Source organism: Pelophylax lessonae, assembly GCF_965119305.1.
Source record: "Pelophylax lessonae genome assembly, chromosome: 13".
NCBI lineage: Eukaryota > Metazoa > Chordata > Amphibia > Anura > Ranidae > Pelophylax > Pelophylax lessonae.
In genome coordinates, this window is record NC_138780.1 from 170294502 (window position 1) to 170321265 (window position 26764).

Sequence of the window (26764 nt, forward strand, 5' to 3'; positions counted from 1 at the left end):
TGTGTATTTACTCCTATTTAACATGACTTTGAATGTGATTGCTTAATTCTAAACACAGCTGCATTTCCAGTTATAAGAGGGTGTGCACACTTATGCACCCACATTATTTTAGTTTGTTTTTCAATTGAGTTGTACAGTTATAGGTCTCAATCTTGACAGATTTGGAGTGTTTTTGCAAAGAGTGGGTAAATATTGCCAAGTCAAGATGTGCCATGCTGATAGACTCATACCTTCAACAAAGTATTAGTTTAAGGGCGTGCACACTTATGCAACCATATTTTATTTCCCTCCACCTAAAAGCTTTCAGTTGTACAGTTTATAGATCACATTAAAGGTGGAAAAAGTTCTGAAAATATTTATCTTTGTCTCATTGTTTTCCCATCACAGAAACCTGACATTTTAACAGGGGTGTGTAGACTTTTTATATCCACTGTATACTGCCCCGACATATTAAACGCAGAGAACTACAGAGTACACATGGAAACTAAAAAATACCCGCATTCATGCAATGCACTATATGGCCAAAGGTTTATGGATGTCAGCTGTTACATTTAAGCAGAACTCCAGTCAAAAAGAAGATAAAAATAAAAGGAAAAGTCCATTAAAAATAAAAATCCCAAAAAACAGTTTTTGTTGCAATATTTCACCTTTAATCCACAGTTTTCCTTGTAGTATTTTTTTTTTTTTGCTAGATGGTCTTAGTCTAGTGGGTAGCATTATTCAACTCACTTCTTCTGAGCCCAAGTCCACCTAGACCCATCCCCAGCCTGTGACTGGACAGTGAAAGTAGAAGCAGTTCATCCCTGCTCTCTCCTACTAGCATGCTTCTTGTCAACAAAAACGGATTGGCTCAAAGGCACAGTGTGATGAAAATATGTTGTGTATTTTTAGCCATTGTCGGGTATTAAAGTGGTTGTTAAGCCACTATATAATTACACCATCCCATCTGTTATAGAACGATATGTGTCCCAGTGCCTGTGCTGTATAAAAAACTGCCGATTTCTACTTAATCTCAGAGTGTCTCCCAGCACTCCTGTGACTCCTCGCCTCTCTCCTCTCCCCGGCTGACAGCTATAGCTGGAGGGGCCGAGAACTCCCGCTTACATCACCTGGGAGGAGAGAAGCAGAGCATCGAGGAGTCACGTGAGCACCGGGAGACGCTCTGAGATAAGGTAGAAATCGGCACAGTTTTTATACAGTACAAGCACTGAGGCACATATCGTTATAGAACAGATGGGATGGTATAAATATACTATCGTTTTTTATAGCAGAAAGAGCAGAGGGGTGGGGCAGTGTCTCGAGCTGACAGGCAGGGAGGGGAGGGGGGAGAGGACGGGGGAGAGCAGGGAGAGGACGGGGGAGAGCAGGGAGGGGAGAGAGGAGAGCTGCGGATGACGGAGGCATGTAAACTGACCACGGTGTCAAGGCTCAGCAGCCATGATAAACCGTGGTCAGTTGACAGGGAGGAGGGCAGAATCAGCCAGGTATTTCAGGTTATACAGGAGGCCAAATGACACAGCACAAGCACTAACCTGTTATTCATGCTTTAATGGAAAAGTATATATATTTTTTTTTTAAGGTAACAAACACTTTAAAGTGGTAGCAAACTCCCCTATCTTACTTTTAATTAAAGATAAGCTTATAATAATCTGTAGGTAAAATGGATACCTCATAAATGTGCACCGTTTAGAAGATATTCTCATGCTATTCTGGTGTTGATGTTACCGTCACATGCGTACTGAATTGAGGGCACAGTGAATGTGCCGTCAGTCCAGAGCTCTGTTTCGCGGCCGTGACCCACATGCGATGGAGTGACGTCATCGTGGCTCAGCCATTCAAATGGCTCTAGCCTGCAAACCTGGAAGGAAAGATGGAAGCCCTGAAAGCACACCAATGAAGGGCTTCATTTTAGAGGCAAGTCTGACATAATGTGCTAGTATGCAATGCTTATTAGCACATTATGCCCCAACTTGCAGATTTCTTTTCTAGTTAAGCCCACACATTGTGGACTGAATGGTGTCAGACCTGCCCAGTTTTCCTAAGCTAAACTCCCATTGTCTTCAGCTCCAAAGAACAGCCACTAATTCGCTTGTTTAGGATAGGAACTGGATTGAGTCTTTGAGTTAACACAGGAAGTGTGCAGAGGACACAGGACGGTTCTGAATTTCTGACTAGATGAAGATTTTGAACGTACTCTATACATGAAAATGCTTTCAATATTGGCCAAAAAGGAGTAAAGCGTAGAATTTCAAGGTTAGGGTTCAAATACAGGTAAAATGTAACTAAACCCTCATTTGTTTTCAGCCAAGGAAGCTTCCCTTTTAGCCTTTGTTTGATCTGGAACTGCCATGATGCTGCACGTGATCACTTATGACACCAGCCATTTGATGGTATGAGTTTGGTTGAGAGCACAAGGAAATGGGTGGAGCTCCGCTTTAAACTGATAAACGGCCTAAACCAATTAATTAGGCTGCTTGTGATTGAATGATGGTTAAAAGTACCTTAAAATTGTGATTTTTCATGGACCTTGTACAGCGAAAGCAATGCCAGTTTGAGACCTAAAGTGGAACTGAACCCACCGTTTAACGGTTTAAAAAAACAGTTACATTCCATTAACCAATGAAATTAATGGGCTACCAGCACACCAAAAATGCTCCATGTACCATTTCTGGAAGTGCATCACACATCTATTAACAAGGTTTGTTGAGGTGCCGTCCAGAACGAATGGCACCACATAGCACCAATGCATGTTTTGTGCATTACCAAAACCTAACAGCCTCAAGAAAACAGTAGACAGCACTGATGTTTGACTGTTTTTTTGGTTGAACTTGTTCGAAATTGCCTTAAACAAAAAAAAAAAACCCATATCACACATGTTGCCCATAGCAAGCAAACAAAAAGGGCAGCTAGCACACGAGGCCTTAAAGATTACCTCTATGGTGGTTCTGTAGGTCTTCAGCAGCAGTGAAGCTCTCGCCTCCAGGAAAGTCCACAGCTTGATCTCATTGTCCCAACTGACAGGAAACTCGCTATTCCCCAGAGTGAAGATCTTATCAATTGCATGCTCTCCAATCAAGTGTTCCTTCAGCTCCTCTGGAAGGAAGGAAAATATCCTAAATTAGATTATAGGAAGCCACACAAATGGACCAAAAATTTCCTTCACTTGTCCACAGAAACTTTCCTCAAATTTTTCTGGAGAACAGTCAAGGCCATAACAGAGATGATGCTCTGATTCTACCATAGTCTTTACATTTCTCCACACCTATTCTGCCTAATGGGTCCAAGTCCTTCCATTCACGGCTTAAAACATGGATATCCCAAAGCAGACCTTCTCCATGCTTTCTGGACATGTCCCAAAATCAAACAATTCTGGACAACATAGTACAATATTCCAGTGTTGGTGCTATATAAATCTTTTTAAATTTTCTGCCGTATAAATCTTTTATTATATTATTGATAATAATACACATCACATCAATTATGTAAGCGTTTGTCATAACAAACATTCCTGGTACTGGTATTTCCAAAGGCTGCAAAAAAACTCCTTACCATCATTTCCCCTTGTGGCCAAAAAGACCATCTTGCATAAATGAATTTAAAAAAAGAGGCAAAGCAGAACAAATGGCAGGCTGCTATTGTTTTGGGTCTGCCACTTGTTATGCACCTAACCCTCATGAATGAGCCTGGAATAAAACAAACAATCGCTTAGCTGCAAAAAAATTATTTTCCAAGTCATGATGGAAATTGTTATGGGCCAAATAAATGACAAGAGTGACAGATTATGGTCAGATTTGTTCTCCCTGAAATAAAACACCCGTGTTATTTGGTAAATGTGAGCTTGAACGAGAACTGACCCAAATCTCCACAGAGTAGCCTCAAATATATGGTTTGGTGATCGAATACAGAAAAAAAGACCATATTTATGGACAGCACAAAGAATAAAGTAGAGCAGCTAGCCAACCAATCAAAATTGGTCTTGTTCCATATAAAATGGGCAGGTAGGAAAATTGCTAATTTTCATAAGGCTCTGAGCGTCGAGATCTGTTGGGGTCCTCCCCTTGCACCAACAATGGCGCATGCACAAGACTTTAGGCCCTTCAGTAAGAGTGCAGCATCAGCCCTACTCACAGGGAGACACGGAAAAAGGTGGAAGCCCACCAGGTGACCACAAGCTTTCCTGACTAAAGCCAGCCATAGATGGATCGAATCTTGACCAGTTCAGCAGGCACTATCTGAGATTCGATCCATCTATGAGCAGGCTGGTTGTACTGAAGTTGATACATCAAATGACTTGGGTACAACTGGCCCGTCTAATATTTCATATGCGATTACTGTCAGTGGCTCCCTGCCGACAGAACACAGTAGCACAGCGGGAGGGATTCCCCCATCAATCAACACTTACTGTGTTGATGGGGGAAATCAAGCGATTTTTTTCCTCCCACCTAGAAAATCACAATCGATTGGCTGCTTAACAGATGTGCTTGTTATCCCTCTAAAGTTGTATTAGGGACAGAGCAATTGCATGGGATGCTCAAAAGGCAGGATAATTTCTTGCTTTTATCAGGATAGCTTAAAGAAATATAATTACGACTAGTCAGACTGATCTGGTTAACTGCATCCGGCCATTCAGATATCTCACCTTCACTCATGCAGAAGACTCTCAGAAAGGCCAGCAGCTGAGCAGATATCGGAGGCTCTATGACATGCAGGGCAAACACACTGGATCTGTAAAAAGATAGAGGACGATCAGCATTTGAGAGGATAATCTGAACAACAGGTCAAAACAAAATGCCAACTTGATGATTGGAAAATAAAGGAGCAGCAGGTGACAGATAGTGTCTAGTGTCCATACCGGCAGGAAGAAACAGAGAGGCTATGAGGCAAAAGGAAGACTACAGTGTCACCTCACACAAACTATTTAGCATAACTTACAGGACTAACCCTTATTAGCAAGGCTGGCTGCATCACACCATGAAATACTGTACAACACTACGGCAAGGTTTGCGGCACAACAATGGTTACACAAGAACAGGTTTTCCCATGAAAAGTCAGACAAATTGAACTTACGTCGGGATGCCGGCTCGGGCTAGGACCTCGGCCTTCATGGCATACAGCCTGTCGCTTTTACTGACGCCCAGCTTTATCTTCACCCGGTCGTGAGCATTGTTTTCAAAGAAGAATCCGTTATGGATGACAAACTCTGCGTTTGACCTAGTGCCGTAAAAAATGTAAATCTGCGTTTGGACGAGAGAAAAGGCGAGATAAGAAAGAATGAATCACAAAGAAAGGGGAAAGCTTAACATAAAATATATTTTCTGCATTTGGACAAGAGTTACCCACTGCTCTGTTTATCCAACTATGATAGCAAAATAATTATTATCCATCTCCCACCCCGTAAAAGTGATTGCATGGTTTATGCGCAAGACGCTGATTCGATCCATAAAAGGTTTCTTATGTGATGCTGGCAGGCTTAGACAAGCAGACAACGCCAATGAAATGCACATGGAGACCTGAGCTGTGTGGTGGACGAGATATTAAAGAGGCCAGTCTGCACAAGTGTGTCACTTCAGTTTTTCATGTAAATCTTCAGCATGGATATAGCTAGATTATGGGCTATTAGGATTCAGTACCAAAGCTTCAGGCACTAGATAAGGAAGGCATGCACCTGTAGTGATGAATTCACTGGTAGGAATTGGCTTTGAGGATAGGCCATGATAAGGGGTTAAAGATAACCTGTCAGCCATTTTAAAGTTTTTAAAGCAGAGCTGACCATTTATGTTATTGTAGGACACCCTCGCAAGAGCCGCTGGTAAATTTAGTCCTAATTTTCCCTCAGAGTGCACACAGCTAAGCACACCACATTTTTAGTACTCTTCCACTGGCTCCGTAAAATAGTCTTGGCTAGGGGGTTCCTTTTTTTTTTTAAAAATGGATTTTTGTAAGAACTTACCGTAAAATCCTTTTCTCTGAGCCCTCTGACAGACGCAGCTCTCAACGTTTCTTCACGAATGGATAATGCACCATCTACAGGAGTAGACTAGGCAGTGAAAGCTTTTCACTTGACAAGCCAATAGGGGCTGTCCCTCATGACATTACCCCAGACACACTGTGCTTACTATTCAGTTTCGTAGCAAGCAGTGAAAGAAAACACAACTAACCCCAAAATAGAGGGGCGGGAGCTGCGTCTGTCAGAGGAGAAAAGGATTTTACGGTAAGTTCTTACAAAAATCCAATTTTACGTCCTCTGACAGACGCAGCTCTCAACATTTCTTCACGAATGGGACGTCCCAAAGCAGTGTAGGCATGAGGGGTGGGAAGAACGCAGCAGAAAAAAGTTAACGCATTTCCAAGGCTAGAAAACGTAGCCAACGGGGCAACAGAAGCTCAACCAAAACAGGAGCTTACCCCAAAAAGAAAATTAACCCCTGAAGAGAAAACCAAGTCTCTTCGTCAAACAGCAGCCTGCAAAACCTTGCGGCCAAAGGAAGCATCTGAGGATGCCATCAAATCAATCTTGAAGAATTTTGTAAAAGTGTGTACAGACGACCAAGTCGCCGCCTTACACACCTGAGCCACAGAAGCCTGATGGCGAAAAGCCCAGGAGGCACTCAGCGCTCTCGTATAATGCGCCCTCACAGGGAAAGGAGGAACCTGACACTTCAATGAATAGGCCTGAACAATCTGTCTGATCCATTTAGATATGGTTGCAGCAGACGCAGTCGAACCCTTACGAGATCTTTCAGGAAGGACAAACAGAGAATCAGAAGTCCGAAAGGATTCCGTGGCCGACAGGTAAACCCTGATAGCCCGAACCACATCCAGCGAATGCAAGGCAAATTCCCTGAGATGTTTGGGCTTAGCACAGAGCAAAGGCAAAACAATATCTTCATTAAGGTGGAAAGGTGACACCACCTTAGGAAGAAAGGATTGGTCTGGTCGCAGAACAACCTTATACCTATGAACCACCAGATATGGCAAGCGGCAAGACAGAGCCGCCAACTCAGACAACCTGCGAGCAGAGATGATAGCCACCAAGAAGGCCACCTTCTGAGACAGCAAAGGCAGAGAAATTTCTCTGATATTTTCAAAGGGAGGCCGTTGAAGAACGGACAAAACCAAATTCAGATCCCACAGAGGTAAAGGGGATCTCCTCGGCGGAGCCAGATGATGCACCCCTTGACTAAAGGTGCGAATCAAAGAATTAGTCACCAAGGGACGTTGGAAGTAAATGGCTAAGGCCTAAACCGGACCTTTAATCGTGCCGAAAGCCAAGCGTTGCTCCATACCTTTCTGCAAGAAGACTAAGCTCCTCACCACTAAAAAAGAGCGAGGATGCAACCCTTGCAACTCACACCAGGCAATATACATCTTACAAGTACGATGATAAATCTCCCTGGAAGTCGCCTTCCTAGCCCTCAACAAGGTAAGAATCACAGAATCAGAGAGACCTTTGTCTCTCAACACATGGCCTTCAACAGCCAAGCTGGTAAAGCCAGCGACCGTAAGCAGGATGGAAGATCGGCCCTTGAGACAGCAGAACTTCTCTCAGAGGCAGCCGCTAGGGAGGTTCGTCGGCCATCTTTACCAGATCCGCGTACCTAGACCGGCAAGGCCAGTCTGGTGCCACCAGGATTACCTGTACCTTCTCCACCACCAACCTGCGGAGGAACCGTGACAACAGCTGTATCGGAGGAAAGGCATAAATCAGCCGATAGCAGCTCCAAGGCACGACCAGTGTGTCCGCGGCGTTGGCCAGAGGATCTCGAGCCACAAACCGCTCTACCTTTCTGTTTAGACAAGATGCAAACAGATCCACTTCTGGTGTTCCCCATCGGGCACACAGAAGACGACTCCGGTAATCTGCCTGCCAGTTCTCCACACCTGGAATATGAACTGTGGAGAGAGCCGGAACGTGCGCCTCGGCCCAAGTCAGAATCTTGCCCACTTCCTTGGCCGCCCGGGCACTCTTGGTGCCCCCCTGGTGATTGATGTAAGCCACAGCCGTGGCATTGTCGGCTTGAACCCGAATTGGGAGACCATGCAGCCAAGGCGTCCAATGGAGCAGGCAGAGTTTGATCACCCTGAGCTCCAGGACATTTATCGGTAAAGAGGATTTTACCTTCGACCACGTTCCTTGGGCACAAAGAGTGTCCAGTACTCCACCCCAGCCCGTCAGGCTGGCATCCATGGTGATCACCGTCCACAACAGCGGCAGAAAAGACCTGCCCTGGCTCAGAGCGGGCGACAGAATCCACCACGAGAGCTCCGATCTCGTGAGATGGCTCAAACATATCATCCCCTCCAGGGACTGTGGATCCTTGTCCCACTTGGTAAGCATCTCTGCTTGTAGAGGCCTTGTGTGAAATTGGGCAAACAGAACCGCCTCGAAGGCCAGCACCATCAGCCCCAGGGCCCTCATAAACGTTCGCAGGGAGGAGAGATTGTTGGCCATCAGGATCCTGATCTCGCCCTGCAAGTTTTTCCTCTGGGAGAAAGACCCTCGCTTGAGAGGAGTCTAGGACCATGCCCAGATAACCCAGACGTACCGATGGAGTCAGTGCAGACTTCTGGAAGTTGATGGTCCACCCGAACTCCTAAAGCGTCTGAACCGTTAAATGTCAGGTCGCCCGACAGGGTGGCACAAGAGCTCGCCCTTAACAGGAGATTGTCCAGATAGCCGAGGACCGCAATCTCCTTTTTGCAGAGCAACGCCAGCACCAGGGTCAAAACCTTGGTGAAGACTCAGGGAGGAGAAGCTAGACCAAAGGGTAATGCCACAAATTGATAGTGCTCCTCCGCCACCGCGAAACGGAAATACCGCAGGTGACCCTGGTAAATAGGGATGTGCAGATACGCATCCTTAAAGGCCAGAAAGTCTCCTTGTTGTAAAGATGCCACCACTGACCGAATGGATTCCATTCGCCAAAGAGGCGTTCACCCAAAAAGGGAAGATCAGTAACGGCCTTCCTAGAAGCCTGGTCCACCAACCAGCTTTTCAGCCACACCATGCGGCGATCCCCACCGCAGACACTCTGGCAGCCAGGGGAGCCATGTCTAGGGCTGCATCGCACAAGTACACCATGGCCTGGGCCATTTGATCCGTGAGCTCAATTAGAGTTGGAGGAACCATACCATGGACCGGGGGGCTCTGCTCCGAAACAGCTTGCCTCCCATCCTGAGTGGGGGTGCTGTAAGCCAGGAAAGGGTACGCTGCAACTCAGGGCGTTCCAGGTTGATACGTCCCGGCGAAGCATCAGCTCGCAGGCTCATCCCCATACATTGGGGCTCTGTCATGGCGAGGCCTGGGTAGACCACAACCTGCTCACGCTCGTTGGCTAGGCTGTAAGACCATAAGGATCTAGATTGTCCAGTGCGAAACCTCAGCCTGGCTGTCGCATGTATTTCACCAGGAGGATCCCCCTGACACTAGCTAGCGATAGTGAGTAGAGAAAAATAAACAAACATTTTTCAAAAGAAAATAAAAACTGAGACCGGAGTCCCAGCAGGGAACCTAAATCCTACTCCTAAACTAGGCAGCAAGAAACTGAATAGTGAGCACAGTGTGTCTGGGGTAATGTCATGAGGAACAGCCCCTATAGGCGTGTCAAGTGAAAAGCTTTCACTGCCTAGTCTACTCCTGTAGATGGCGCATTACCCATTCGTGAAGAAACGTTGAGAGCTGCGTCTGTCATAGGACGTAAGAAAATTTTAATTTTATTAAAAAATTCAAATATATAGATACAAAACATAGCCTTTGGGCATTCCCCAGCTAATTAATACAAAAAACATACAAAATAAAATGAAGGGTTACTTTTTATCCTTTTATTGGAAAGAAGGAACTTGGATAGGGGTATAGAGCATGGGATACCTCAAAGAACTGCAAACTGAACAACTTGAGGATTTCTCAATTTCGTGCTGCACTGCACAAAACTGCTGGCTGCACTGCTCATGCTGTTGGCAGCACTGTACAAGACTGAATGTCCCACAGAGCTCTATGTTGCTGGTGACCTGTACTCCTTCCAGAGTTAAAAGCTACACACAGTCACTTTCCTTCAGCATTGGGGGTCATCTACTAACTCAGCCACAGGATCATGGGTTGCCTCCTAATGATATCCACCAGGCTCTTCCCAGTGAGGGAGAAATAGACTCACATCACCATAGGACAGCTGAACTCTTTCCCACCAATTTCCAACTGGCTCTCTCCGGTGAGCTTCCTCCAGACCCAGCTTAAGTCTTTGACAAAGATCTGTGAATAGGCCCCCCATCTAAGCCTAGATGGGACCTCAGTATCTTTCTCAAGGCTTCTTCTAGGATCCTGTATAGGGGGATCCCTGCACAGGAGACACCAGCTAAGTGAGCACCAACAATATGCCCTCTTTAAAACTCAGTAAGTTCTGACATAACTCCGTATTACTAACAGCGCTTGGAGTGAATGACGAAAGTGAGGTTTCCCATCTATTAGCTAGGTGTCTCATCACACAGCAGAAAAAAAAGAATGCTACATCACTTCTGCTTTCAACGCAAAACATGTTGTCACTTTCAAACCTGCAAATCATGTAATGTTTTCATATATTTGTCCAACCCCTGTATATACAGAGTGTGTGTGTATATGTATATATCGATCATATTAAACCAATATACAGAACAAAAAAGGGGATCTTAATCTAGTAAAAAGGCCCCATAAGGACCTCTGAACAAACAGGGTACCAACTCGGGGAACTCTGTATTTAGGTAAGAGAGCTGTTTTTGTTAATATTTCAGTGAAGTACAGAAATAACAATGGATAATTCTTTGAGAGGAAGGAAAATAAGTTGCATTTAAAAAAATAAAAATAAAAATAACCCTCACAGCATAGGGAGGGAAGTGCAGCAACAGGGACTCAATTAAGTTTGAGCGCTGTAAGGTGTAATATATGAGACTGCTAACGCTGTCTGGGGTAAACAAAGCAAAAAAACAAAACTTTAGTAGGGACAGATGAAGTCCTAGGCTGGCCACATGGAAAACTGAACAGATTCCCCCATCCACATAAGCTGGGTGGATGGATGAATCCTTCCCACAGCAGGGACTCCTCTGATCCACTGATCAGGGGGGGAGAGAGAGGGGGAGAGAGAGGGAGAGAGAGGGAGAGAGAGAGAGAGAGAGGGAGAGAGAGAGAGGGAGAGAGAGAGAGGGAGAGAGAGAGGGGGGGGAGAGAGAGCGGGGGGAGAGGGGGGAGAGAGAGCGGGGGGGGGAGGGGGGGAGAGGGAGAAAGAGAGAGGGGGAGAGAGGGGGGGGAGAGAGAGAGAGGAGGAGAGAGAGGGAGAGAGAGAGAGGGAGAGAGAGAGAGCGAGAGAGAGAGGGAGGGGGAGGGAAAGAGAGGGAGGGAGGGAGAGGGAGAGAGAGAATTATATTTGATAGCGTTATCTCCCCAATCCTTCTTTATGGCAGTGACGTTTAAAATGGGACTCTATCCCAACAGAAAGATTTCATCTGGAATTCTGCGAACAGCTCCTCCAAGTCCATCAGAGCACCTCCACCGGTGCTTGCCAGTCTGAGCTGGGCAGATTTCCCTTACTTCTCGCAGAACAGAAGAGGGCGCTATCATAATGGAACAACATATAAAACAGCAGTCCTAACTCATACCACCATAAAGCCCTACTGACTAATAAGGAGCAGTCCAACCTGTACGGCCTGCAGCAACTCATCAGCGCCCAACAAATCTGCCTGACAAAATAGGAGGGAGTACTGTCCGTGATCATTTTTTATTTGCATACAATTTTTCAGGACAAGCTTTCAGGTCTTCAAGGCCCAAGCAGTACTAATTCAAAGATTTTAGCAGAATATATAAAAAAAAAAAAAAAAAACTACTACACGCGTTCATGCTAATGCTGATGCTTATTGTGCAGGCATGGTGCAATGTTATCACCATCAGGAATCTGGTCCAGACAATAATTTGCAGCTGACACCAGAATAAATGCATATAGACAGGAAGTGGCTAAAAGAGGATGTTGGAAATCAGAACGACTAAAATAAAGTGAAAACAGTATTTTATTTGAAAAAAATGGCAATTGTGTCTGCTACATAGTGCCCTAACAAACTACATGTCATCCTGTTTGGTTTTAGATCTAGTTTAAATGTATGGTAATGTTTTGGTGCGGCAGATAGCGTTGCCTTTTAAGGATAATTGGCTTACTAAATCAGATAACGTGGGCAGATTCCTTCTGCTTACACATAAAGGGGAATTTTCGATCAGGTTATTTATAAACAGATGTATGTGAATATTCTCAGGCTCTATAAGAAGTCGCAATAGTAATTATTCAGGCTCTCTGTAGACATCCCTCAATTGCCCTCCGGCTACAAACTCACAATATGGTTCTTAATTCACAAATGGTCCTCTCTGCCACATCTTACCTGTTCTCCGGCTTTAAACTCCTGCAACGCCACGCACTCGCATCGGTCATCCTCTAAATTATAACCGGTAGTTATCTAAGCAAGAGGGGAAAAAAGTAATGAATAAAGATTTCAACTCATTAGATACTATTTTACCTGCAGGGAGATTGTCTCTTTAGACGGCATGAAACATTAATGAAAATCATTCAACGTGCGACTCTGTTCCACCTGACGTGACAGGTTTGGAGCTGAATATTTTATGAAACCTACTGGGGATCACAAACACGCCGTATTAAGAGAAGCAAAACTGGGTTCTCATTTAACACCTGCTTGCTGCAGCCATTCTGCTGAAGATGCCAATGGGAGGATGGGCGCAAGATGGGGTTTATTTCACGAGGAAGTGCAAAGCGCACTAAAGAGATTTCAGAATAAAGGGGACCTGTCATAACAGAAAGACCTTTTCTGCCTTGTTAAATTCAAAAACATTTTTCTTGACCTGTAACCAATCACTAACCTTTATCCTAAAAGTAAAAAGGACTAAATGACTGCGTCAATAAAAAAAAAAAGGCTTCCTTTAAAATTAAAGGGTTAATAGTTACACTTCCAGAGTCCATGTTGCTGATCTCCAGGGACTTCAAGTGCTATCCTGGCTAAAAAATCTTCAGAATCTGACATTTCCAGGAGTTTTGGCTGCCTGATCCCAGTCGGTGCTCCCTTCTGCCAGCCTCTATACCAGGCATCCTCAAACTCCGGCCCTCCAGCTGATGCATTACTACACATCCCATGAAGCATTGTAAAACTCTGATGTTTACAGACATGACTAGGCATGATGGGAATTGTAGTTTCTGAACAACTGGAGGGCCATAGTTTGAAGACCCCTGCTCTATACCAATACAGAACACAGTAATGACACAAGGGCAAGCAGGAGACCACCTACTACCCTGACCTGCTACCAGAGACCCATCAAAAACCTGCTCCTTCCAAGATTGGAACATACATGACGATTCCACTGGTCTCCCATTATGTAGTGCTCTGTCCCTAAGGTGCCAATCACCAGTCCTGAGTGTTATCACGTGTATGTAGCCTTATGCAGATGTAAAGAAATTAAGTTGCCCTAACTGTAAACATACCGTATTTTCCAGCTTATAAGACGACCCCCCTAATTTTCAAGTTAAAACATAGGTTTTGGGCTATAGTCGCCGTATAAGACTACCTCCCTTCCGAAGCAAGGCAACACCATTGAAAAACATCAGATTTCTTATAGATCTCCATGGTACCCCAAGTACTGTAATACATGTAATCTCTCATAATATCTCCAAGGCACCCTAAGTATAAGTATTAATGGTAGATGTAATCTCAAGATGCTGGCTGTGCGGGAATCCTGTACCGGTATACCATATGTACCGTAGCTTCGGCTACATACAATATACCGCGCTGAGTCAATCACGGAGAGCGATGTATTTGATTATTTAATGCAAAACCTGCTCGGATTGGCAGAGTCAGAGAGGGGGGCTGGTGTTACTCCACCAATCCAAGCAGGCTTTGCATTCAATACTACGGTTCATCCGGTATTCTGGTACAGGATTCCAACACAGCCAGCGTCTTGAGAGATTACATCTACCGTTAATACTTATATTTAGGGTACCTTGGAGATATTATACTCGGCGTATAAGACGACTCCCTATTTTTGGAGAATTTGTTTGAGGTTCAAAAGTAGTCTTATACGCCAGAAAATACAGTATATATTATTACATAGAATGACAAAGAGAAAATCAGGTGAAAATGAAAAAAAACAAGTGAAATAAAAATTCTACATGAAAACAAATCCATAAAAATCCAAAAGACTTTCTAGGTGAATGTCCAGCCAATTAACCACTTGCCGACCGCCGCACGACTATCTACGTCGGCGGTCAGCCCCTCACAGGCAAACTAACGTAGGGCTACGTTGCTTGCTTGTGAGGGTCTAGGGAGCGAGCGCGCGCCCCCCGGGGCGCGCTCCCGCTCCCGCGTGGTCACGGACCCCCCCGCGCGTGTGACCAGCGGACCCGATGTCCGCTGGTCACTCGGCGATCGGCGGGGGAGAGGGAGAATGTCAGGCAGCTTGTGTAAACAAACTGCCTGTCATTCTCCTCGCTGCAAAGACACTGATAAAACGGATCTGGTATGTAGATCCGTTGATCAGTGTCCTTACAGCTAGAGCCACAGCCAATCACAGTAGAAACCACGCCCCTAGGGACACACACAGCCCCTCCCTTCCAAATAAAGTTAACCCCTTCACTACCAGTGTATTTTTACAGTAACAGTGCATATGTATAGCACTGATTACTGTAGAAATGTCACTGGTAACCCCAAAAGTGTCAAAAATGTCAGTCAAGGGTCCGATCTGTCCGCCGCAATGTCGCAGTACCGCAAAAAAAATCGCAGATCGCCGCCATTACGCGTTAAAAAAAAAACAACAAAAATGACAAAAATCTTTCCCTTTGTTAGTAAACGCGATAACTTTTGCGCAAACCAATCAAAATACGCTTTTTGCGATTTTTTTTACCAAACATAGGTAGCATAAAATAAATTGGCCGAAAATTTTTAAAAATTTTGATTTTTACATTTTTTTTGGGGGGAATTTCATATAAAAAAATGTGAAAAATATTGCTATTTTTGCAAAATTGACGCTCTTTTTTTGTTTATAGCGCGTGATCACAAAATCACACAGGTGATCAAATACCACCAAAAGAAAGCTCTGTTTGTGGGAAAAAAAGGACGTCAAATTCGTTTAGGTACAGCGTCGCACGACCGCGCAATTGTGCGTTAAATTCACGCAGTGCCGAATCGCAAAATACCCCCTGGTCGGAATGGGGGTAAAATCTTCCGGAGCTTAAGTGGTTAATTGTCAAATAGGTTGAAGACGTGAAGGAGTGTAAATTCCACCACAGAAAACTATATCCACCACCGCTCTATTGACCTGCTTACCAGAAAAAAATACAACACGGGTCAACAGTGCTCCGGGTGTGATTCAACACAAGCTGTAACGTCCTATGGGAAAAAACAAACCTGCCATCTATGGTTCTCCAGGTGGTAGGTAACTTTATCAAAGGGTAATATCCCCAAAAGATATGCACCATAGCGTAAAACCGTAATGATGATTTATTAAGAATGAAAAGGTTTGCACTTACAGAACAATGTGAATTCATAAGCATAAAAACAAGGCGGCCGGCTGCATACACATCGCTAAGATGGGGCACGACGTCATCTGTGACGAAATGCGTCGGGTTCGTGACTTGCTGACGTCATTGCGTTTGAAAGATCCCGGAAGGACGGGCGAGGTGTATGCAGCTGGCCGGCATGTTTTTACGCTTAAGAATTCCCATTGTTCTGTAAGTGCAAACCTTTTCATTCTTAATAAATCATGATTACGGTGTTAGACTATGGTGCATCTTCTGTTGTTTCTTTTGGGGATCATTACCTTTTGATAAAGCTACCTACCACCTGGAGAACCACAGAGGGGAGGTTTGTTTTTTGCCATAGGGCATTACAGCTTGTGTTGAATCACACCCGGAGCGCTGTTGACCTGTGTGGTCTTTTTTTTCTGGTAAGCAGGTCTATAGAGCGGTGGTGGATATAGTTTTCGTGGTAGAATTTACACTTCTTCACGTCTTCAACCAATCTGATAATTAATTGGTTGGACATTCACCTAGCACGTCTTTTGGATTTTTATGGATGTGTTTTCATTGAGAATTTTTATTTCACTTGTTTTTTTTCATTTTCACCATTTTATGTCATAATATATATGTTGTCATATATATATATATATATATATATATATATATATATATATATATATATATATATATACATATACATATATATATATATATATATATATATATATATATATATATATATATATACATATATATATATATATATATACACACACAGTTAGCGCAACTTCATTTCTTTACATATGTCCGTTTAGTGTGTATCTCACTTGTAAGTTGCTGATTTTTATTATATATTTAGCACAGTTAATTTGAGTTATTATTTTAGCCTTATGCAGATACCGTCGTTAAGAAAGTCAGTATTTGCATGCAATTTACAGGAGACTTCATTGGCAGACAGACTAGCAGCATTATGAAAAAAAGGAACAGCAACCTTTAAAGGCTTAAGTGCAGTACACAAAAAAATTGACAGTTCTTGGAACCAACACAAGCGATGGTGTTGCAGCGATCTCACCCGCTGTGCTATTGCATTGTGACGGGGGGGGGAGGGCTGTCCCTCATCACCAACACCACTACCACCACCCCAGGCAGAATACACTGATCAGCGCCATTGGCTGCAAACAATGATCAGATGCTGGTTTTCCAGCATGTCTCATCAACAAAAGCTGCTCATTAGACTGGCTTCTATCGGACAGACAGCTGTACACAAAGATTTTCCATCAGTGTGTACCCAGCTTTACTTTGCATTTTTTTCCCCCCTTGAAAATGGTTTATTTGAATCTTAAAATAAGCCTTTGCCCCTAGCAATCATAACCCCCATTCTTCCTAATAGGCAAACTAATCTTTAAAATTAAAGTGATTCTAAAGGTTGTGATATAAAAAAAAAAAAATATAACAAACCTGTTATACTTACTTGCTTTGTGAAGTGGTTTTGCACAGAACAGTCTTAATCCTCTTCCTTTTGGTTCCTCCGCCAGTGGTCCTGGCTCCTTCCCCTGCCGAGTGCCCCCATAGCAAGCCTCTTGCTGTGGTGGCACTCAAGCCACTCTCCTGTGAATGGACATTGTCTATTCACACACATAATGTGGCTCGGCCTTGCCCCCCCACTCTCTCCTCATTGGATCTCTGGCTGTGATTGACAGCAGTAGGAGCCAATGGCTCTTGCTGCTGTGTGAGCCAACCTGGAGAAAGAGATCCAGGAGAGCCACTGCTTTCATGCACATTACTGGATCAAGGTTAAGCTCAGGTAAGTATAAGGGGGGGGGGCTGCACCCAGAAGGCTTTCATACCTTTAGAACTACTTTAACCCTTAAGCTGAACCCTAACACTTGACATCACAACAACCATTAAAACACTCAACCTCTCAATCCTTTATGTAAACTTCCAAAACCCCCAATCCCCCCACTACTTCTCAAACACTAACCTGTCTGTCAAAATTGGGGCACCAAAAATACACATCCCACAAGGAGATTCAACAATGCCAAAGTTTCAGTGCTGAAAGGCACTGATCCATCTGAAAGTTTCCACCTCCCTGGTTGTTAAGATATTCCTCCGAGTTCAAGTAGAATCCCAGCTTATACCTAACTAGCCTCAACAATGTCCCATCACCAGTCTTAACACCTATGTTAACTAACCTGTGTAAAAAAAGATGTATATACACCTCCCTATTCTCAGCCTGCTCTGGTCCTGCCCCCTGTGTCAGTCAGCAGCGGCTGCAGGGGAGAGGAGATAGCGCTCGACAATGGCTAGAGATTCCAGGAGCGTCACCCATAAGCTCCAATCTGTTTTCTCGGTGCTACCGCCTCTGCAGCCTTGGCTGACTAATACAAGGGAACCGCATCACGTGACTGGACCAAATTGGGCTAAAAAATGAAAAACAAAAAAAAAAAAAGTGTATACAATTTTTTTTTTTTTTTTTTTTAAACCGGTATAGTCAGAAAGGTTTTAGGAGGGGAGAGGGAGCATTTTTAAGAGTAGGTAAGTTTAGGCTGGAATTCCATTTTACCTAGCCAGTCCTAGTCCAGAAACAGTTAAACATATCAGGAATTCTGACTTCCACGAGTGCCACTTGCTCTGGGTCAGTGGATCAATAAGTAGGGAAACAGATGGATCAATATGACAGCCATGGGACTAGAAACTTCTAAAGGAGTTTGGCAATGCTATTTCTCTTGGCAGTGTCAGTATTTGTCCAGCCAGTTAATTACTTCTGATTGGTTGCTTGGTGGAATAATGTGTTGCTAATAAGCTTGGCTCTTTACACTTAGTTTTACTGAATATTCTAAAAATGTCTAAAAATATAAAAAGCAAGCATGATTTGTGCCATTAATATTTAACACAAAGGGGTTGATTTACTAATGGCAAATACACTGTGCAAAATGCAGTTGCTCCAGAGCTTAGTAAATGAGGTGAAGCTTCACTTTGGAAAGTATATCCAAGCACGTGCAAGGTAAAAAACAAATACCTAATTTTTTCTTGTGCATGATTGGATGATGGATATCATCAGAGCTTCTGCTCATTTACTGCAAAGTGCACAGTCTTTTTGCCTTTAGTACAGCTGTATTGACATTAACAAAATTAAGACTTCATATCCATCAGTGGGTCAAAGGCCAGCACCAATTTACATCTGCACAAAAAGTGTCTTAGAAACAAACATTAGGATTTAGAATGTGAGAATGATCGATGAATGATGTGAACTTTGTTGTGGTGGAAACCTGGAACCCTTGCCTGTATCAATCAAGTTTTACTTGAACTTAGATGAGGGCTCCATACTTCCTCTAATTGGACCCAGAATGCCATTGAAAGAGTAACTCCACTTTTGTTGAAAATAAAAAAATAAAACATTCCCCTGTGGGCGAATAATGTACATTGCAAGGATTTTACCAAACTGCCTACCTTTTATTATTCTGCAGAAAAATCTGTTTGTCTGTGTCTATGTACAAAGTAAATGTGAATGGGAGTGATTTTCAATCATCAATCAGCTGCTGCACATTCAGGGTTTGAATGAGGAAAATTGCAGGGTCTGCATCCCTTTAGACACAATTTCCCTTTGGTAGCATCTCACCAAAAATGAAGTTCTATTTGCAGGGGATGCCCAAAAACTGACGTTTATTAGTGAAGATTTTTGGGTAAATCAGTGAGCCAATCACACACAGTAGGCAATGGCATTTTTGGTGGGCATTCCACACATTATCTGTGTACAGAACGCCTCCAGGTAGCTATATTGCATTGAATTTTACAGAAACTTAGAGTGCTGCAGTCTGAAAAGAAAAATTGACTTTTTGACTTACCGTAAAATAAATTTCTCCGATGTTCATTGACGGACACAGCTCTTGATCTTCTTAACCATTGCGTTATACTGCCCCCTACAGGAGTAAGACACTAAGCAGAAAAAAAGTCTGCCTACGCCTGTGGGCAGTCCCAGGGGGTATACTCCCTCTCTCTGCTATAGGTACTCAGTTTTGTTACAAGCAGTGTCAGAAGAATTACAACTCCACAGAGGGGTGGGTTGCTGTGTCTGTCAATGAACATCAGAGAAATGGATTTTACAATAAGTCAAAAATCCCATTTTCTCTTTCGTTCATTGACAGACACAGATCCTGATCTTCCTAACCACTGGGACGTCCCAAAGCAGTGTTAAACATGAGGGGTGGGAACAGCGAAAAAGAAACTCCCAAGGCGAACTATAGCCAAACAGGTAAACAGAAGCTCAACCAAAACAACTGGAGCTCACCTACAAAAAAAATAAATAAAATAAATAATACACCCCTTAAAAGAGGACCAGGTCCTCTAAACAGCATCCTGCAAAAACCTTGCGGCCAAAGGAAGCATTCGCAGATGCCAACACATCCACTTTATAGAACTTGAAAAGTGAAAGTGTGCACCGACGACCAGGAGGCCGCCTTGCAAACCTGCATCACTGACGCCTGATTACGGAAGGCCCAGGAGGCACTGAGCGCCCGAGTAGAATGCGCCTTGACAGGGAAAGGAGGAACCTGACCCTGGATGGAACAGACATGAACCACCGCCTGTCTGATCCATCTGGAAATGGTCGCAGAGAAAGCAGACAAACCTTTCCGAAGGCCCATCTGTGAGCACAAATAGTGAGTCTGACTTCCTAAAAGACTCCGTAGCTGCACCAGGTACACCCCAATTGCCCGGACCACATCCAAGGCATGCAAAGCAATTTCCTTCGGATGTTTTGGCCTGGGGACACAGGGAAGGCAACACAATGTCTTCATTCAAATGAAAATCAGAGACAACCTGACGAAGGAACTACGGACAGAGGCGAAAAACCACCTCATCTCTGAGCCACCATGTAGGTGAATGACAAGATTGAGGAGAACGCCGTCAATCTTGACACCCTGCAAGCAGAGGTGATAGCCCCCAAAAAGGGCACCTTCTGGGACAGCGCAAGCAGGAGAATCTCCCGAAGATTCTTAAAGGGGGGCTTCTGGAAGACAGAGCACCAAATTGAGGTCCCAAGGTGGCAACAGAGACCGCACTGGAGGGGTCAAGTGCCCAACTCCCTGGAGAAAAGAACCAGAGAGTATGTGGCCAAGGACCGTTGAAAGAAGACTGCTAAGGATGACACCTGACCCTTGATAGTACTAGGTAAGGCTAGTTTCTGCTCAACCCCCCGTTGAAGGAAGGTCAAGATCCGAGCCACAGAAAAACAGCGAGGATGAACCCAAAGAGACTCACACCAGGCAATGTACGTCTTCCACGTACAGTGGTAAAACTTCCTAGTAGATTTCCTAGCTTTTAACAGCATTGGAATAACCATAACCGACTCAGAAAAAACCTCTATCCATCTGCATCTGGCGTTCAATAGCCAAGCTGTCAAAGCCAGCAACCGCAAATCAGGATGGAAGATTGGCTCTTGGGACAGCAGATCCTCCCTGAGAGGAAGCTTCCAAGGAACACTGGTGACCAGGCGGACCAGATCGGCATACCAAGCCCGGCGAGGCAAGTGCGGAGCAGCTAAGAATAACCGCAATCCCTTCTGCCTCAACCCTGAGTAGAAGTCTGGGCAGAAGCTGGAGAGGAGGGAAGGCGTAAATCGGATACTGACCCCACAGGGCCACCAACGAGTCTGTGGTCTCCGCCAGAGGATCCCGTGACCGAGCCACAAGCCTCTACATCCTTTCTGTTGAGCCAAGACGCCAACAGATCCACCTCGGGGATGCCCCACCGAAAACACAACTGATGAAAAACCTCCGGATGAAAAGACCACTCTCCTTGGTCCAAAGCCTGCTGACTGAGGTAATCCACCTGCTAGTTTTCCACCCTGGGAATGTGTACGGCAGAGAGGGCTGGAACGAACCGTTTTGCTCACCTTAGAATGCCGGCTACCTCCAAAACCGCCGGGGACACTTCTTGTACCCCCCTGGTGATTGAAATAAGCCATGGCCGTGGCACTGTCCAATTGAATACCCACTGGACATCCCTGAAGACGATCCGTCCAATGTTCCAGGCACAGTCTAATCGCTCAGAGCTCCAAGACAATGATCGGTAGTCTGGACTCTTTCAGTGTCCAGATCCCCTGATCAGACTTTTTGCCGAGGATGCATCCATGGTGACCACTGTCCAATACAAGGGGAGGAAGGATTTGCCCAGCCGAAGCGCCGAGAACAAAGCCACCATATCAGGGACTCTTTCGTTCCCCGGGTCAGCCGGATTGGATAGTCCAGAGACTGCAGAGTCGTGCCCCATTTGGCCAGAGTCTCCCTGCAGGGACCTCGTATGGAACTATGCAAACAGAACCGCCTTGAAGGTAGAGACCATTAGACCCAGCTCCCACATGCAAATCCAGAGGGATGACCACCTGCTTGGCAGCAGGAGAGGAATTGTAGCCTGTAATTTCTGGAGTTTGTCCAAAGGAAGGAGCACTCTGGCTACGGCCGAGTCCAGAGTCAGACCCAGATAGTTTGTTTGTGGATGGAACCAGAGCAGACTTCTGAAAATTCAGAATCCAGCCAAAATCCCTCAGAGTTCATATGGTGATTTCCAGGTTTTCAACCAGGGCAGTAGGACACTCCGCTCGTATAAGGAGGTCGTCGAAGTAGCCCAGTACCACGATCCCCCCATTGGCGTAATAACGCCAGCAACGAGGCTAACACTTTTGGGACGACCCGAGGAGCAGAGGCGAGGGCGCACCTTCATGCTGAAGATACCTTGTCCGCGGGTCTGGACAAGCCCCCTCTCGACTTGCCAGACCAGGTTCGTTTGGATCCTTCAGAGGAGGCCCTGAAAGGCTCGAGCCCTTATCAGTTGACCCCCGGGGGATGAAAAAAAAAAAGGAGGGTCTACGTCTAGGACGAGGGTCCCTTTCCTTAGTAGCCTGCGGAAGAAAGGTACTCTCCCCCCCCCCCCTGTGAGACCCTTAATGGTGTCATCCAGGGTAGCCCCAAACAGGCGATCTCCTTGAAAGGGGAGAGCAGGCAAGGCCTTTTTAGATGTCTGGTCCGCAGACCAGCATTTGAACCAAAAGACACACCAAAGGACCACAGCCGAAACAGAGAGCCGAGCAACCAGGGGAGCCGCATCCAAAGAGGCATCACAGATAAATTGCAGCCCCTGGACCAGCTGGTCCGCCAGCTCAGCAAAGGCGGGGGAGCTGTTCTCCTTCCAGGTCACGGTGTAAAAGCTTAGCCCACTCAGTCAGAGTTTGCAACACCAGGGCAATGGTGAATACCGGCCTTAGAGCCGAACCAGCCAGAGTATACATATTGCTGGCCACAGCCTCCGCCTTCCTGTCAACCTGATCCTTAAAGGCCAGGGACTCTTTAACCAGAATCATGGTTGCCTTGTTCAATCTGGAAACCGGAGGGTCCACCACCAGTGGAACAGTCCACTTCTTAATAAGGGACTCCTCACAGGGGTATCGCCTAGCAAATCGCTTAGGGATCCCACTGGGATGCTTTGATCAGCCTCACTCTTTAGCAAAAATTCTGTCAAAATAGGTAAGGGAAGGGAAACACCTTTGCCATTTTGGATGGCTTGTGAATGAAAAAGTGAACCTGCACCTCTGTCGCAGCTGCCTCCTCCATCTTTCAGGTCTCACGCACAGATACAATCAGTGCTTACACCAGCGCCTTTTCGTGCGCAGTTTTTTGCTAGCCTGTCGCCTGAAAGTCACCTCCACCAGGGACACAAAGTACTCCAAGACCGCCTACCGTGTAACGATGGATGGTTGGGACCAGGGGATCAGGTGGGGAGATGTGCTCCAAAAACTTCATAAGTCACCAAGGGGACCCCACAAAGTGAAAAACACTGCAAAGGGACAACCCCCACCGCGTTGGCAGCACCACCAGGTCGCCAGGCACAAAGCACCAAGCGATCCTCAGGAAAGAGGGAGAGGACCCCACCAGATTCACCACCCAGCAGAAACAGGCACCTACAGCCACCAGGACAATCTGCACTCAACGCACGGTGATCAGGATGTGAAAAGATCAGCACCAGGAGATGAGGAGGGGCTCCCACCACCGAAATCGCTGCCCACGGGGCTCCACTGTCATGGCCGCTGCTATTTTCAATGGCAAACGACCGCAAAATGGCCGTCGGACTAAACAAACATGGCCACCCTGCATTGAGCACATAGGCTACAAGAAAATGGCTGCACCACGAGGCTTTCAGGGACCCAGGAGGGATCCCTAGGCCTCAAGGACAGGCCAAGGCAGGACAGGGGGCCCTAGCAAGAGTCCCCACCAGGTACAACCCCCCCGCACATCCGATCGCCGTTGGCGCACCACCTTGCCTGATCGCGAGCATAGCGCCCTGCCCCCACCCCAGGAGGTGTAGCAGACCACCAACACAGCCCCGGCATAAGTGGAGGGGAAGGATGGGGGGGGACAGATGAAGGGGGGTGCATGACGGGAGGGGGAACTACGTCCACCCCAAAACCCTACAGGAGAGAGCGGGGACAGCTACTCACCATACCAGGAACCAGACAGGCACGGCTCCAAACAGAACCTCCCCTCCATAGAAATGGGGGGGGGGGGCTGTCGGCCAGGAGAAACGCTGTGACTGGGGCCCAGATCTGGTTGTATGCGACCTCACGAGGCTTTTAACTCGCAGGCCAGCCCCGCCCCTGTCCGGTGGGGCTATGTCGCGGCCGACCTAGCGCAGAGCGGAGGTCTTCGCGCGCGCTGGCCAGACTGGGGTGACCACTGGATCTAGATTATCCAGCCTGTCGCCATGTCTGGCAGTTGATTTTAGATCTCACAGGAAAAAACACAGAAGAAAAATGTATATCTAAAAAGAAAAAAATTGCCAGGGCCAGAGATCCCAGCAAGAACTGGGTCCTTACTCCTGACGAGGCAGAAAAAAGCTGAGTACCTATAGCAGAGAGAGGGAGTATACCCCCTGGGACTGCCCATAGGCGTAGCCAGACTTTTTTTTCTGCCTAGTGTCCTACTCCTGTAGGGGGCAATATAACCCATTGGTTAAGAAGATAAGGAGCTGTGTCCGTTAATGAACGAAAGAGAAAGGTCATTTCAACAGCAGCCAAAGTCATTTCGTATCCATGCCCTGTCGGCCTTGTACATAGGCTGTATAGTCTTTGTCTTGACATGCTCCACTTCAACTCTTTCGTTTCTAGCCTAAAAATAACTTATCTTGCTATCTTGGGGGCCAATAGAGACATCCTTAAGGCTCCCTACCCCCACATATACTTATTTTATGCAAACGACTGTGCTGCTCTGCGGTCCTAACCCTGGATAAGCTCTTTCAGATGGTATCGGAGCTTACACAGGGTTGACAAAGTCACCTGACTGGTGATTAGATGCTCAGGCCTGAACAGGAGATCACATATACCCCCATTCATGAAAGTGGCAGGTATTAATTGGCAGCTAAGTAATAGCCCCGTAATAAATACATTTTCACATACTTTATGGACTTATTCTCTAATTAAACTCTCCGCCTATGTATTTTCTGAAAGCAGAGTATGTATATAATTAGCAGATGTATGCCCTATTATACGATATACATATTTCTATTAGCTCTTACTAACACAGAGCAGAAAGCATCACTTACCAGGCCATTGGTGTGGTTACACATGTCCCAGAGAGGAATCAATGCCAGAGTCACCCGTGAACCATCCTCTGTAGGGATTTGATTCTGACGCGTCATGACGGAGGATACAGCCCATCTGCACCCAGGAAAACACAGGTTGATAAATGTATGCTTGTGAAGTAAGAAATCAAACTCATAATAGAGATACACTCCACTGCAATGTGATAATTATAGAAATAGATTCGTACATTTTGTAGACTTCTCCGCCCAATAAAACCCTATTTCTGCCATTACCTTGGTGCATTAACCTTCTCTAGCAAAGAGTCAGGCTGCAAGTCAGTGATTCCCAACTCCACCCTTTAGTTTCTTGGCAGTCAACACATGGACACAGTCTATCACAGTATTTGCAGTGACCCCCCCATCCTCTTTGGCCAACCAAATCAGACTTCAGCAGTTTATTGGTCAGCCAGATTTCCCTCTGAAAAAATCGCTAATGTTTTTCCTCTGGAGACAGGAAAAAGGCATGGAGGCTGCCAGACCTCCTCCTGAAAATGCTACCGGTAGCTGCCAGGCTGTAAAGCTAACCCTTTGGCTTCTAAAGTTTGAACCACCGAACCAAAACAAGTCTGCAGATAAGAACACCTGACTTTCCCATTCTCTATACCTGCTTCAGGTCAAGGATTAAGCCATTGGGTCAAAATATACTGGTTTTAGGTAGGGAATACCTAAAGGACAATTTGCACGTCCAAGATGAAATTGTACAGATAATAATTTCAAAAGAATAAGCTGATATGATTAAGAATAGGTTTTTAAAGGATATAATGAGGAAGATTAGGATTGGCATAGTTTGTTATAAACAGTTATAAAATCTGAGTCTGGGGATAATAAACATGGCTGGACCGTCTGTACAACTTTAAATTCTAATTGACAGTATACGGTGAGAAAATTGTTAGAAAAACACTGGGACATTTTGAAAAATTATAAAATTCTGGGGAAAAAAAAAAAAAAAAAATCTGATAAACCTATTTTGATTTTTAAAGAAGACCCCTAGCCTTAGGAATTACCTAACCCCCAATGTAGTTGAACGTGCGAAACAGATGAGCACGTTTGGTGATTTCAAATTTTTTTTTTCCCTTGTTGTAGATGTCAAGTATGTAAAGGTATTAGACAGAACATTATAAAAACAAGGGAACTTAAATCTAGGGTTACTGATAAGAACTTCACTATAAAGCATTTTATGTTCCACCAGACATGTAGTGTATTTCCTGCAGTGCCAATGTGGTTTACACAGTATATGGGGAGGACCACGCGGGCACTGCAGATGAGAATACATTAAACATATAAATGAAAAAAAAAAAATAAAAGGTTTCGTGGACATAGATTGTCTAGGCATTATGCCAGTTGCCATGTTAAAGATCCCTCTAATTTCGGCATAGGTAGATTTGTTTTACAATGGGGGAGGAGTAATATGGTGTGTGAGGTTTCTAAACTGGAAACCAAATGGGTTTTCTTGAGTTACAGTCATATATCCCATATGGTCTAAACATAGAGGTGGGACTTAAATTGATTTATCAATAGCGGATTTAAAATGTTTTATATTATTTTATTCATATTTTAATAGGATTTTGAAATGGTATTTTTATGTATGGTATTTATTGTGAATTGAT

The 26764-nt window shown here is 45.1% G+C and overlaps 1 protein-coding gene across 1 annotated transcript in view; it reads right to left on the minus strand.

Annotated features, from left to right (window-relative positions):
- The window catches only part of SETD3 (SET domain containing 3, actin N3(tau)-histidine methyltransferase), a 108232-nt gene that overhangs the window by 4373 nt on the left and 77095 nt on the right, over window positions 1-26764 (minus strand). Inside the window, exons 7-11 of the mRNA XM_082275230.1 lie at window positions 25119-25233; window positions 12391-12465; window positions 5068-5234; window positions 4640-4725; window positions 2933-3093 (exon numbers count right to left, since the gene is read on the minus strand). Of these exons, the coding sequence (XP_082131356.1) occupies window positions 2933-3093; window positions 4640-4725; window positions 5068-5234; window positions 12391-12465; window positions 25119-25233 (604 nt within the window). The remainder of the gene's footprint in view (window positions 1-2932; window positions 3094-4639; window positions 4726-5067; window positions 5235-12390; window positions 12466-25118; window positions 25234-26764) is intronic.